General features: G+C 38.3%; 3 protein-coding genes across 3 annotated transcripts; 2 read left to right on the top strand and 1 right to left on the bottom strand.

The window, feature by feature from the left end:
* The first annotated feature begins 232 nt into the window (after positions 1 to 232).
* On the top strand, positions 233 to 9047 carry Septin4 (septin 4). The gene is given in 6 exon segments (XM_068303230.1): positions 233 to 251; positions 406 to 1004; positions 5876 to 6335; positions 6892 to 7192; positions 7194 to 7295; positions 7366 to 9047. Coding segments are annotated over 5 exon segments (1392 nt in total). The 5' UTR covers positions 233 to 251; positions 406 to 736; the 3' UTR covers positions 7627 to 9047.
* Positions 9048 to 9415: 368 nt separating this feature from the next.
* On the top strand, positions 9416 to 10696 carry LOC137586467 (leucine-rich repeat-containing protein 57). The gene has a single exon (XM_068302512.1). It carries the CDS (start codon positions 9822 to 9824, stop codon positions 10536 to 10538), a length of 717 nt encoding a protein of 238 aa, XP_068158613.1. The 5' UTR covers positions 9416 to 9821; the 3' UTR covers positions 10539 to 10696.
* An 8-nt stretch (positions 10697 to 10704) lies between these two features.
* Positions 10705 to 12920, bottom strand: LOC137586466 (acyl-coenzyme A oxidase 1). The gene is made up of 2 exons (XM_068302511.1): positions 11837 to 12920; positions 10705 to 11773 (listed from the first exon to the last, which is right to left on the bottom strand). The coding sequence occupies exons 1-2, from the start codon at positions 12793 to 12795 to the stop codon at positions 10705 to 10707; spliced, it is 2028 nt and encodes a 675-aa protein (XP_068158612.1). The 5' UTR covers positions 12796 to 12920.
* Between the last annotated feature and the right edge of the window lie 1678 nt (positions 12921 to 14598).

The raw sequence follows: 14598 nt of genomic DNA, 5'->3' as shown, positions 1-14598 counted from the left end.
CGACAAATGTTCCGTCTCTAGTTGTTGTGTTGTTTTTGTTTTCAAGTTGAAAGGCGGTACGCGGATACTCTCGGAACATTTTTTTTTATTCAAATGAAATGTTTTCGCGAACTTGAACTGATTTACGAATTGTTTGTGGCCATAATTATTGTGTTATAAATTCTTTTTTTTTCTATTTTGTTTTTTTATTGTTACCACTTTGCAAATATTGCTAAATACAGGAATGTTTGTGTGAGGTGCATTTAGTGTAGGTCAAGGTTGCGTTTTTTTTTTTTTTTTTGGCAGGATGCAGGACTTGCGAAACACACACACAAACACACCCTTGCCTTCTAAGTGCAATTCAAATTAAAGCTCTATTATTTTTGTGTGTGGTTTTTTGTTAATAATTTTGCAAATTTCTATTAGATGGCCGATGCCGTCATTTAGGCAAAACTAGAGGCAGGGGAAAAGGAGATAAGCAGCAACACCTCGAGATAAGCACACGCAAATAACCGTTAAACGGTGGAAAAGAAGCAAAAAAAAAAAAAAAAAACAAAAAAAAAAACAAAGCAACAGCATAAACCAAAAGCAAACAAATACAAATTATAAACTTAAATAAATACAACTGCACATTGCAACAACAAAAACGGCTTTTCTACAGCAACGTCGTCTCTTCGGTGGTGGTGGTGGCGGAGGAGGAGCAGGCGCGGGCTCTGCTGCTGCTGCTGGTAGCAGTAATGTGGCCTGCACCACAGCTATGAAACATCAGCCACCTCCACCACCATTGCCACAAACCCCGCCACCATCACTTTCCACCGCCATTGGCAACAACAAGGGGGGATCAATGACAGGGGGCATGGGTATGGTGGCCAATGCCATTAGCTGCCTCAACAATAGCAACAACAACAACAACAGCAGCGGCAACAACTGCAATAGCACTATCGGCGGAGTTGGAATTGCAGGAGGAGTCGGAAGTATTGCTGGTGGTGAGACATCAAAAAGTCGACCAGTTTTATATCCAAAACGTAAGTAAAACCAATACATTCATATATGTAGAATTATTAACTGTCAATACTATATATGTACATACATACATATGTATGTATATATATAGTGATCAAATTACACAAACAACAAAATCCCAGTAAAACAATTCCCCACTGAATCTACATATAATTACTAAGTCTAAAGTTGAATAGTAGGTACTTAGTTGGGCTATGATTAATAAGCACCTCTAATACTCTCCCGGCCCCCTCCTAAAATATACGATGAATGACGCCCCTCTAAAATTTTACTTTCATTTTATTTTCATTGCTTTTGAAATACTCTTTACAAAAATCCCTCTCCACTGTCTTCCCTACTGGGCAATTCATCTGCCCTAAGGACTTTTCTAAACTGTATTATTGAGTCTAAAGAAAAGTCATCTCCGACCAAATACATCATTATTCAATTGGCTATATCCTGATCTTTCTCAAACTCAAACTTACATATATATTTAACTATATTTTATATCTCGTTATATTATAGTTTACTTGGTAGCGACGTTTATACACAACAGATTAAGCCAGGGGTGGATCGAGGTGTACATTTTTGCGGGAAATCGCTTAATTTAATGGGTGAAATTGGTTATAAAATGGAAGTTAACGTTCTTGGACTTTAAAAGTTTTCCTGGGAATAAAAATCACTCCCGATTTTCCTCTCTCTACGCCAAAAATGTAAAGAAACAATATTTTAGAATATTTGTATTTGAAAAAGTTTCTAATACAAAAGGGTATTGAAATAGTCGAGACACTTTCCAATTTGGTTGTTTGTCTGATTTTTGGTTTCTAGCTTTCGCCTTGGACTTGACTTGACTGCTGCTGCTGCTGTTTGCCCATTTTTGGTGTCTAGGTACATTTCTAGTTTTGCCGGGTCAGCCGCACCCAAATGCTTGTGCAGATCGTACGAATGTGGAATTGCTTCTTTCCGCGGGGAATGCGATGGAGGAAGGGCGAGGGGAGGACAACGTGACCGCAGCTAACGGTATTCGAATTAGTTGACATGTCGTTAACGTTCGATGAACATTTGTGTCGATGTTGGCCCGACCTTAAATGGCCTGGGCCAAGCAGGCCAACAACATTCGATATGCCCCTTTAGTGTTTAGTTTGTTTGTTTCTATAAAAAAGAAAGAACGTTTCCCCCCATTTTCTTCGTCATCTAACCACAGGCAATGTGATAAGATAAACAACATTTTAAACCAAAAGACCCCGATACTATATTATGTATGGGTATGGGTACATTGTACATGCTTACAAAATGATGAGCCATCAATTTGAGCTCCAGTATTAGTTTGCTTACTGGGCTGGATTCAGGGAAATGGGGGGCCCAGGGGTGAGTTATTAATCCTTGCCCAACCCCTAAGTCGGCCCTGTTGGGCCTCTCTGATAAATTTAGTCACTTGTATGATGAATAGATTACCATGACTAAATCAGTCTCTTTTCCTTTCTCTTTCTATGTCTGTGTCTCCGGGGCTAATTTGCCATTTTACCAATTAAAAAAAAAATGCAGCGTTTTAAAACTCATTAATTTCTTCATTGTTCCATACCAGAAATGGTTGCACATGTTTCTCTCTTCCTGTTGCTACTAGCATTAGTCCCTAAACGAAAATCTGTCAAATGCAACAGAGAAACAGAATTTTCAATAGAATAAACTTAAATATAGATAAAAAAAAAAAAATTTTTTTTCGAAAATGATGAAAAAAGTTAATCAACAAAATTATAGACAAACAAACGTATGTATATTGGAAATCGAAAATTGAAAATGGAAAAACTCAAGACTGAAATACCAAAATTCAGCTTGTGGCTAAAATTAAGCATAGACAGACAAATTTTTGAATATCGAGAGTATTTAATGGAGTTTTCTTCACATTCTTAATAGGCGCGAGAATTTCACAAGAAAAATGCAATTGGATAGGGGGGCAGAAAGAGGCAGCAAAAGCAGAAGAATGGGGTTGGAAGGGGGGAAGGAACGAGTTTGAGCTACTTCAAATGCCCGTCAATTGTTTTTTTTTTTTTTTTGAAAGAAGATGCAACCTATTTATGGAACATTGAAACAGAGACAGAGTGGTATATGCCCACAGGGTGTGCGTGTTGTGTGTGTGTGTGGAGTGTGTTGGCTTTTCTTTTGTTTCGCGCGGTTGGTAGAAAGACACCCAATGCCCAATGCCGATGCACGTTCAATAGCCTTCCCCTCCTCCTGCCCCAAACTCCTTGCTGCTCAACATCTTCTTCAGTTCGTCTGGGAGCACTCGTGCGTTCAACAAGCCTCTCGAACTTTAGAAAGAGAGAAATATGAAAGGAAAGCAAAACTTCAAAGAAGAAGGAAAAAGAGAGTTGGAGAGAAAGAGTGAGAGCAATTGCATTTCGAACTCAAACTTAATTGAAATGATATTGAGTCCAAGAACGAGATTGAAATTGATGGATATACCCCCTTACCCTTATTTTCTTAACTGATCATGTGTTAAATGAACTGTTATAATAGGGGAGAGACATAGAGATAGAGAGAGAGATAGAGATGGAGGGTATCGAGGTTTCATCGTATGCAAATGATGGTTCAAGTGTTTTGACACCGACTCAACTGACTTGTCCCCCGCTCCCACTTTGATCCCTGGACCCCATCTCCAACTATTAGTGTGGGAGATGCTATTGTTGTTGTTGTTGTTGCTCTTTATGAACCTCAATGAACTAAACTATTTACAACATACTACTAAATGTGTCTGCATTCCAAGTGCCTCATAAACATGCCAGAGAAGTCGTGCTAGAGAGATGAGATTTGAAAAAGGGGGGAAACAACAAACGCCCACATTAGAATACATGCGATTAGGATCAAGATATGTAGATAAATGTGATGCACAGAATTCAGATTATTGAATTAGAAACAAGATTCAGCACACTGTCAAATGTCTCTATCTCTCTCTTTCGCTCTTCCTCCCACAGTCTTTTGTTGCTATCTCGCACACCCCTTAGAATAATCGTCGACTGAGACTTATAACAAATATTGCTTAATCTTTAGGATTTTTTGTTTGTGCACAAATTTTTATTTGTTTGCCACGCAAATTTCAGGCCACTAATAAAAAGAGTTTCATTGGGCAGGGGCGCAACCGCGAGAGGGGGGCGGACTCAAAGAGAAAGACGTGGAATGTAATTAGAACTTTAGTTATAATGATCAGGATTAATTTGAATCATGGATTTTGGCAATTTTTTTTTGCCAAAAATCCAAGTTTAAAGGCGATTTCATTTATGATCTCAATTTTAAAGACATTTAATTCCGGAAATGGGGTTTAAAAGCAAAAGTTGTCACTGTATCAATCATGTTTTTAACCACTGTGCCGTGCGCACTGTGTGTAAACATTCCCGTACATTTGCTTGTGTATAAATTTGTTGCTCTGATTTCGCAAAATTTACCAAGTGGATGAAATGAAATGGACTCGAGTGGATTGGAGGGTCTGTCGCTTTCTCTCTCGCTCACTCTCTGCTCTGTTCTTTAGGCTCTGTTGTTTTGATTTTCAATTTCGTCAGTATCATTTGTTGTTGTTATTGTTGTTGTGCTGATCTCTGTATGTGTGCTTTGAGGGGTTGAGAAAACAAAGGGAAACAATAAGCTCAGCAAAAATTGGGCCACCACCACATCAGCACCATTCCGAGAGTCAACCCCGCCTCCGCCTCCCACACACAAAAATGCACTAACGTGTTGCGGGGGTGTTGTTTCGAAGGGAAGACGAATTTCACAGTGGGTTCCTGTTTTCTTGCTGCCCAACCCCTAAGGTGCATTCGTCAAAACGGGGGTGAACTACTAAGAATATGTACATATTCATTGGGGGGTGATCCAGAGTTGCCACATTGTGTGAAATTTAAAATTACAGCTAAGAAAGTTTGCCAAAGAAGATGGTTAACTTGCATTCCTTTCACTTTTGAATAAGTTAATAGTCCGGCAACTTACATTTGTCGTCATATGTTAAGGTAACATAGAAATGTGGCACGACAAAAGCATTCTGCTTCTTCTTCGTCAGCTTTGCCCAAATTTTTGGTAGTCAGTCCACTCCTTCAAAGTCCAGCGCAGGCGCTATGCTATGAAATAGCGGTATATTGCATTTTGGCGTTGCCACTTGTCCAGACCAAAAATAAAGAAGAAGCAAAACAAAAAACTGTTACATCCTTGAGGGAGTGATTGAAAGAGAGATAGAGAGAGAGAACAAAACAGATATAGAGAGAGAGAGAGAGAAGGAGAAAAAGTGTGGGCGAGGGTGTCATTGGGTTGGTCTATTAAAGTTTCATGCTTTTAGGGCAGTTCGCATTCGCTTGCTCAACACAAACACACGCAAAAAAAAACAGAAACAGAAAATTATTACAATAAAGTGTTCAATTTACTCGGGGATTTTTCACGAAATAAATAAAAAACCAAACAAAAAAAAAACATAATGTTGTACAAATAAAACCATTTAAATATTAAAAGAAACGAATAACGGATTCCTGAAGACACGAAAGATAGCAAAAAGAGTCAAGAAGAAGGGGAAAGCATTCTCAAGCTTTGCATTTTCTTCCCTGCCTTTTTTTGCCCCATTACGTTTTAAGTAGGCGTTGGGTATACACACGAAAGGGGGCAACCAGCCAACCGAACGACCGACCAACTGAGTCACGGGAACGGGAACAGGAACTGCGACATGTGTAAGTAGCAAATGAAGTGGTCCTCGACATAAATGCAGGCAGAGAGTCCTAAGAATCCTGCGGGTGCTCGCTCAAGTGGCAGGTCCTTTTAACTGATTAACCAATCCACTCCCTTATTGTCTCTCTGTGTGTTTGTGTGTGTGTGTTTTTTTGTGTGCTCTCTATATTTTTTATCTTTTTTTAATTTTTTGCAGCTAAGACACCGTCATTCGACAAGGATCGGGATTATATTGGCTTTGCCACATTGCCAGAGCAAGTGCATCGCAAGTCCGTAAAACGTGGCTTCGAATTCACTCTCATGGTAGTTGGCGAATCGGGCCTGGGCAAATCCACTTTAATCAACAGTCTGTTTCTCGGTGATCTCTACAAGAATCGGCAAATGCCCAATGTAGAAGAGCGACTGGAGAAGACCACCAAGGTGGAAAAGAAGACCATGGACATTGAGGAGCGGGGCGTACGCCTGCGACTGACAGTTGTCGATACGCCTGGATTTGGGGATGCCATCAATTGTGAGGACAGTTGGCGTGTGTGCACTCAATATATTGATGAGCAGTTTCGTCAATATTTCACCGACGAGAGTGGACTAAATCGTCGCAATATACAGGATAATCGAGTCCATTGTTGTCTATATTTTGTACCACCATGGGGACACAGGTGAGTTTCATTAATCATTTCATTTCACAATTTGTTTGTAGAACTTGAAATAGTCTTGAATATAGATATCTATTTTCAAGAAATTATAGACTCTATTAGTCAGCTTAGAATTGGAACTTATGCTCTTAGGTAAACAATATTTGTTGTCACTGTTAATTTAGCAGTCAGTGTAATTGTTGATCAAGTCAGTGTAATCAAGATCAATTCTATCCTTTGTACATTTGGATTGGGTTACTTACATTTTTATTTGCCGTTTGCATTCAGTCTTGTTCCATTGAAGAGTCGAGGTTATTGATTACTATTTTGAGTTTGAAATCTACATCATTCTCTCTTACATATTTGTCAACTTATTTGATCAAAAACTACTCTCCTTAAAGAGAATTCTGAATGGTTGCACATAGAATGATGCAGTTAGAGATCAGTTTCATTTATTCATCTTTCACCACTCTAGAGAAACTAATACAGTTTAGGTCAATGTCATTTCCTTTAGTGCTTAGAATGTAATCTATTAATGAACAACTCTTTATCCTTGATCTTGATCGTTGTTTGGTATTAGTTTGCGACAAATGGACTTGGATCTGATTAGACGTTTGCATCGTAAGGTGAACATTGTTCTTGTAATTAGCAAAGCCGACTGCCTCAATAAGCAGGAGGTGCGCAAGCTAAAGGAACGTATACTTCAGGATCTGGAGGACAATCATATACAATTGTATCAATTTCCCGAATGCGATTCAGATGAGGATGAGGACTTTAAGCAACAGGATCGTGAACTAAAAGCATCCATACCGTTTGCTGTTGTCGGTAGCAATACCATATTAGAGGTGGCTGGCAAGAAGGTTCGTGGCCGGCAATATCCTTTGGGGTGTGGTCAATGTGGAGGATCCCGAACATAGCGATTTTATTAAATTGCGCACATTCTTAATATCCACACACATGCAGGATCTAAAGGATACCACACAGGTGAGTAAAAAAACCCCAATAGACAATTTGTCAATCATTAAGCAATGCTTTTTCTTTTGTCGTATTCCAGGATGTGCACTATGAAAACTTTCGGGCCCAGTGCATTTCACAGATTTCACAGCATGCGCTGCGTGAGCGTGGTAAATTGAAGCGTGATTCGATTAGCTCAACGAATGGATTTGATGCGGCCATATCGGAAACGGACCGCCTGCTGCTCCAAAAGGATGAGGAAATAAGACGCATGCAGGACATGCTTACGCAAATGCAGGAGAAGCTCAAGCAGACGCATCTCATGGAGATGAAGAAAAATGATAGCGTGATTGATGTGTAGAACCAGGGCAAACTAAAAATGCCATTAATGTAGACTTGCGCATTCAAATTTGCACCTAAAAATATATATATAAATATATATATATATATAAATACATTTAAAAAAATAGACACAAAGTCACATAAACACAGACAAACACACACACACACACACTGGATTTAGTAGCTGAAACCAAAAAAAAAAAAAAAAAAAATATAGATTTTCTTTTCGTTCTTAAGATAGCACAGTTTTTTTGTAAAAGAACTTTCCCGTTTTTCTTATACAAATATCGTATTAAAACGTTACGATGATATCAAATTTAATAAGCTAAACATAACAACAAAAGAAGACAAAAACAACAAAAAATTATGTACAACGAGCGGTATTAGCGAATTCACTCAGCAGCAGATACCAAAAGTGCAGCCAAGCAGAGAGATTCTAAATATGATCTACTTAAAAAAATACATATACCATATATAAAATACATTTATTTTAATCCTCTCCTTTTTATTTTTGTTTTAGGGGGGACTGCAACCGAAATTCCTTTGCGATTTGTAATTTATATCTATTTTCCAATATGTATTTAATATGCCTAAATATCGAACAAAAAAAAAAAAAAACAAAATGAAAACTAAAAACTTATGTCAATTTTTGCGACTCATCTCTTTGACTTTTCAAGATCTTAACATTAAAGTCCATTGGCTTTTTCAAACATCTATGTATAAAGAAACCAAACGAATTCAATTGCTGGCAGCCAAACTCGAATATTCTGACAAAGCTTTGAAAATTATATCGAGGCAAGGTAATTGGCAAAAGTTTCGGTTGCAATTCCTGCTTTTAGCTAGGCAAATTGGCTGCCAATTTCTTCATCTTTAGCAAATAAACATAAATCAATTGCCCATAATTTGGAAAAAAAAAAAAACAATCATTCAAATGGAAATTAACAATTTTCTGTAAAAAAAACACTAAAACAAAAAAATAAGAGAATTTTTACATTTATTTTTTTCTTCTTCTTATACATTATATATATATATTTTTTTTTTTTGTTTTGTTTATACTTAATTTGCGCAAAATCATTGAAATTTTGTTGTAAAGAGTTTTTGTATTTACTTTTAAGTGAAACATTTTTTGGCAACTTTAAATTTGAAATAAGTTTCAATTTATTTATGCTAATTGTATTATCATGATACAAAAAATCAAATCAATTTTGTTGAAATGAATTGTTAATGAATTTATTTTAAAAAAAAAAAAAAAAAAAAAAAAAGAAAACAAAAGTAAAACCAAACATTTTTAAATTAAGCCCACAGAGTCTGCAGAAGCAGAAGGCAAACATTAATAAGTATTTAAATGAAAATTATAGTGGACAAATTATATACAACATAAAGGATCGATAAAACGAAAAATCCCCATTTCAAATAAAAACCAATTTACGAAACATAAAATTAGACAAGGGGTTTTTATTTCATCTGGCATATTGATTCAAATTAATTGATGTGGAATTCTGAAAAATGATATATAAAAGCCGACAAAATGTATGTGAAGGTCTTTTTGCATTTCATAATTTAAAACGAAAAAAAGTTCCTACCACAATTTTTCCATTTTTTTTTTTTTTTTTTTGTGGGTGATTTTAAATTCATATCGTTACTTTCTTATTGGAAATCTTTATATTTGCTAATTGGTAAATTTGTCTCTTGTTTTTTTTTTAAATATTATTGTCGTTATGTCAATCGATTGGTCTATCGATATCTCGTTTTCTTCCGCTTGACACTTCGTCGATACTCGAATTCGCCCATGAGCGAATATTCAGTGTGGCAGAGCGAATTCGCAATTGCTTTTTATTTTGATTTGTTATGGTTGAGAAATTGTAGCGAAAGTCGAAATAAACAATAATAAATTTAATTAACGGTGCACAGGACATATTACCAATAGTGGAAGGATCGTCAAAGCGACAGGTGCACTGCAACGGTTGAAAGAATATTACGTTTAAGGCAAACACCCTGGGTGACAATTTAAGTACACTACAACAACAATTAAATTAATCATTTTTTTTTGTTTGCTCTCTCAACAATTTGAGAAGTAGAGCAAAATAATAAAAAACGAAGCACACATTTGTGGTAGACAAATAGCCCTCTAGTGGCCAGTAATTACTAAATTAGCGGTCGGCGACGGCGTCGTCCTCGTCTAACCACGCACCATCCACCTCCACCTCTTCGGCAATGGGCAACAAGCAGATAAAGCAGCACTTGGAGACCGCCCAGAAGACGGGCATATTGAAAATCTCATTGCAGCGTCTGCAAGAGTTTCCGCCCCAGCTCAAGGCTTATCCTAATGTCTTGAAAACTCTGGATTTGTCGGAAAATCGCTTCGAACGCATTCCAGATGAATTGGGTAGGCTGACGCTATTAAAGCATCTCAATTTGAGTGGCAATCGCCTGATCGAGCTCAATGAGGTCGTGGGTGAGCTAGTCAAATTGGAAGTCCTGTTGCTAATGGATAACATGTTGACAAAGCTGCCCAAAGCGTTGGCCAATTGTACACACTTGAAGACGGTCAATTTGAGTAACAATCAGCTCAAGGAATTCCCATCAATGTTCTGCGGATTGAAACAATTGGACGTTTTAGATTTGTCGCGTAACAAAATTACCGAGGTGCCCTCTGAGGTTGGTAATCTGTATGTGACCGAATTGAATTTGAATCAAAATCAGATATCATCGCTGGCCGAAGATGTTGCCGATTGCCCCAAGTTGAAGACATTACGCCTGGAGGAGAATTGCCTGCAGGCGAATGCCCTAACGCCACGAATCCTCAAGGAATCAAAAATCTGCAATCTGGCCGTTGATGGGAATCTATTCAATTCGAAACAGTTTACCGATCTGGACGGCTATGATGTCTATATGGAACGCTATACGGCTGTTAAAAAGAAGATGTTTTAGCTTTATTCTAGACCAAATCCACCTCCTGTATGCCTGTATTTTGTTAGTCCCCTTCTCGTCCTCCTCACTGCGAGCACCTAAATGTGTATGTAGCTTAATTCTATGCAATTCAGTGTAAAACTAAATGAAATAAACATTTCGACAAAGAACAAGAACAATTTATTCTTTACAGTTTGCCCCGCATCATGGGCTGTAGATGGCTATAGAAACTGGAATTGACTGACTCCTGATTGAGGGGATTGCGCCGTGCCTCTGCCATAAGGCGCTCATAGACACGTCCATCATAGGCGCCCAGGGTGGACCCCAAAACGCGATCATGGAAATCAAAACCATCAACCAGAGCCACTGCATTGGGACGTAACCCAGACAATAGTTGCTCAAATCTTTGTTCCACCTGTCTCAATTGTCGACCATTAATGCTGTTCCAGCGCAGCACCTGTCCAGCCTGACGCAAAAACGTATCCAGCACAAATATTTCCATCAATTGAGACAAAATTCCGGCCACACTTGGTTTCAAGCCCGAAACAATTCGCCTCAATTCCCGCACTGTCGTCCTGGTTATGAAGGCATGGGCATGAGCTGTGGCCGCCGCCACCAACTGTCTGCCTGCCAAATTGTTAGCCTGTTCTTCGCCTAATCCTCGCTTGCGTTGCTCATTCCGGCAGTGCCATGCCAAACGAATTTGCTCCAGGGAAGCGATTTCCAAGGAGCGCACACAATTTTCCACCAGATCTTTGCCCCACACAAGCCGCGAAACATCACGCAAATACGTAACACTGGCCGGCAGAACTTTACGCTTCAGACTATCCACATATTGACGGAGCAGAAAACGTGAAGTCTGTAGTAGGAGCACCGTATATTCACCCTCATAAGTGTAGGCGGCCGTGGCTAGGCCGTAGATGCTATCGAAATTAGCCGATGCCATGTAACCATGTCCACCGCATGCCTTGCGGAGTATATCAATGCCTTCGCTGGCCTCCTGTGTGGCCACAGCCTTTAGGCAACAACTCACTGCATGAAGCTCAGCCAGGGAATCGGACGCTGGAGCAGAGGCATTCTTTTCTAGTGTTTGCATGACATTTCGATAGAATTGCCAGAGCCAATCCGCAACTAGACGATAGCTAACACCACGTGACAACTGAGGAAAGATTTTCGCCTGCTGGGTAAGATGATCAAGAATCTGTGGTTCCGGTTTCCCTGGCTCAATGGGGCTTTGCCGTCGCACTGCGGAATATCTGCAATATGATGTGGGAGAAACAAAGTCAGAAGAAATCATATGCATCGTTTTTAAATCCTACCTAGTTGCTATGGTGCCCGCCTGCAGCAATTCAAACATCACATCCCGCACGGTTATGACCCTTACGAATACCATTGTGCCATAGAGTAGCAATGGTTGACCGGACTGAATGAATTTGCCATCGCTTGTGACCTGGGCATTCTTCATGAGCATTTGATCGCGTGGAATGCGTACATTTTGGAAGCCCAGATAACCATTATTAACACAATTTGCTCCCAATTTGGGTCCAATGTCACCCACATCCACCCCAAAGATGGGCTCGTGTGTCTGCTCATCTCGTATGCGTACCAGAAACGATTGTAGGCCACAATGTATCTCGCCCACATAGAGCTGGGCCAAGACTACGACCATATTGGCCGTTTGGCCCAGTCCACCGGGCCACCATTTGTAGGCCGTCAGATTTGGTGTATTCAGGATGAATTCCTCATGCTCGGCATCGTAGTCCGCTCGTGTCTCCAGGCCACGTATATAGCTGCCATGTCCCAGTTCCGTTTGGGCATAGGTGCCAATTATGCCGTCCATATGCCAGGCTCGGCTTAGCCATTTCCGTTGCTGCTCCTCAGTGCCCTGGTTCAGCAATGTGGACACAAACATGGAGAAATGCAAACGCAGGGGGAAACTCTGCTGAAACAAACCCGTGCCCAATGGACCTGACAAAAGGAAACGAAACTCCTGCAACGTATTCAAATCGCAGACATTGTTTTTGCCTTGCTTTTCGCCAAACCATTGCCTCAATTTATGTAGAAATCGTGTACCCCTGGCCACCGAGTGCTCATAGCGTTCCTTGTATGACAAACAACTGGGAGGAATCACATCATCGAATTGTGGATCATTGAAAAATTGACTTTCCAATGTGCGACGTTGCTCCAGATTCGTTTTGCCGCCTGCCCACCATTGTGCAAAGTCCTCACTATCAATTGTGGCTGACGCCCGTTCTTGCTGCAGATCAACGTTCATCATGCTCCCCCAAACCGACCGACCGTCCGATGGGCAAAGACTATAAATATTTTTGTATGCCTAACTGCGATGCGTATCTGTTGCGAATGCATCCAAGTCTCGTCAACAACTGCACGAATGCAGCCAACGAGGGCATCGACATCGACTCTGACTTGTTTCTCTGCTAGTGGACGCCTATCGCAACTAGCTCCACTACCTGCCACTCCATTCATCTATACAAACATATGAACATATGTATGTACATATGTGTGCTTGTACGCTTATGCATGTAGATTCTATGCATCGCTTGTTGATTTACCCCATTGACAGCATTGGTCTTATCTTCATAAGGGAAGCTGATAAGTAAGTTGTGCATTAACCAAGCGCCAATTTTAAACCAAGACAAATGAAACCCCTTTTAATTGGAGTAACTTGTGAAATAACTTAGAGATCACTCGATTTCAGTTGTTACTTGCACTTTGATCTTTAGCAAACTAATATACTAATCTGCACAAAGATCCATTCAAAATCCATAAAATACAAAAAGAGATAAAGAACTTGTTCCCCAATTTTTTTTTAAAGAGGTTTTGAATTTAAATGTTTTTTAACTTTTGCAATCGGATCACAATTTTATCCCAAATGAATCCGAAAATAATAAAATTTGCATACTTTTAGGCTTATTTTGGTTGGTTTTCAAAACATTGAAGGTTTTTTAAAAAGGGCATAAAAGGAATGAAAATTTTACAAAACGTCGATGATTTTTACTTTAAAATCCGTTTATACGTTAATTCAATGCAATTCATAAGCAATTCTATGAAAAATTGATAAGTAGGGGGTAAATTTTTTTTTTTAAAACAATTGACCAGTGTTGAAAAATTAATGAAATTTTGAAATGTATTGATTTCATGTTTATTTTTTTTAATTAATTTCTTTTTATATCAATTTTATTTCATATAGAAAAAGCGATACAGACATTTTTTAATTCTTTCTTTTAATTGGTTTTGTTTTCGTTTTTTTGTTTCTGTTTTTTTTTTTTTGTCTCATTGTGCAACAATAAACAAAATATATTGTATGTAATATTGTTATGTTTTTGTTTCTTTTGTTTTAATTTTTTTTATTTTACTTAATTTTTTTTTTTTTTTGTTTTGCGGCATGAAACAACAACAATTTGTTTACATCATTTTTCATTTTGAGAAATAGTTTTAATGAGTGTTACCAAAAAATTAAATTCAAAAAATTCTAAAATGTAAAAACTGTATAATCTCTGCATTTCACACACACACATACATACTTCTGTATGTATATATTTATTATATACATCTACCGAACACATTTATTTGTAAACATTCAACAATTTTGTAATTTGTCATCTTTCCCCCTTTTCTGTTTTTTTTTTTTTTTGTTGATCATAACTTTAGTTCTCTAACTGTTTAGGCCATTTTTAAATGAAAATAACTTAAAAATATAATGAGAGTTACTACCAAACGATACTTACTTTTATTTATATAAGATTTGAGATCCTTTACAAAATAATTCCAATTAACTTATGATTCTTCAAGCTTCAAATACTTCGCGAATCAACAAATAAAAAGAAAAAATAGAAAAATGATCGAAAGAATACCTATTTATTTTTTTCGTTTAAGTCCCACTTTATCCTTCTCGATTAAAACAGAAGTAGTTTAGAAATGGCATAACCAGTAGACAGGTAAACCAATTGCTTAGGTGGTGGGGAAGTGGGAGTTGGGTTTGTGCCTACAACAGATACTTAACATTTACACTTGAATCTAATGTCTGTCAGTGAGATGGCATTAATATAAGTATCCTTTT

Source organism: Drosophila tropicalis, unplaced genomic scaffold (genome assembly GCF_018151085.1).
Source record: "Drosophila tropicalis isolate 14030-0801.00 unplaced genomic scaffold, ASM1815108v1 contig_158, whole genome shotgun sequence".
Classification (NCBI taxonomy): Eukaryota; Metazoa; Arthropoda; class Insecta; order Diptera; family Drosophilidae; genus Drosophila; species Drosophila tropicalis.
The sequence above is the reverse complement of the archived record's forward strand: the minus strand, read 5'-3'. Positions and strand labels throughout refer to the sequence as shown.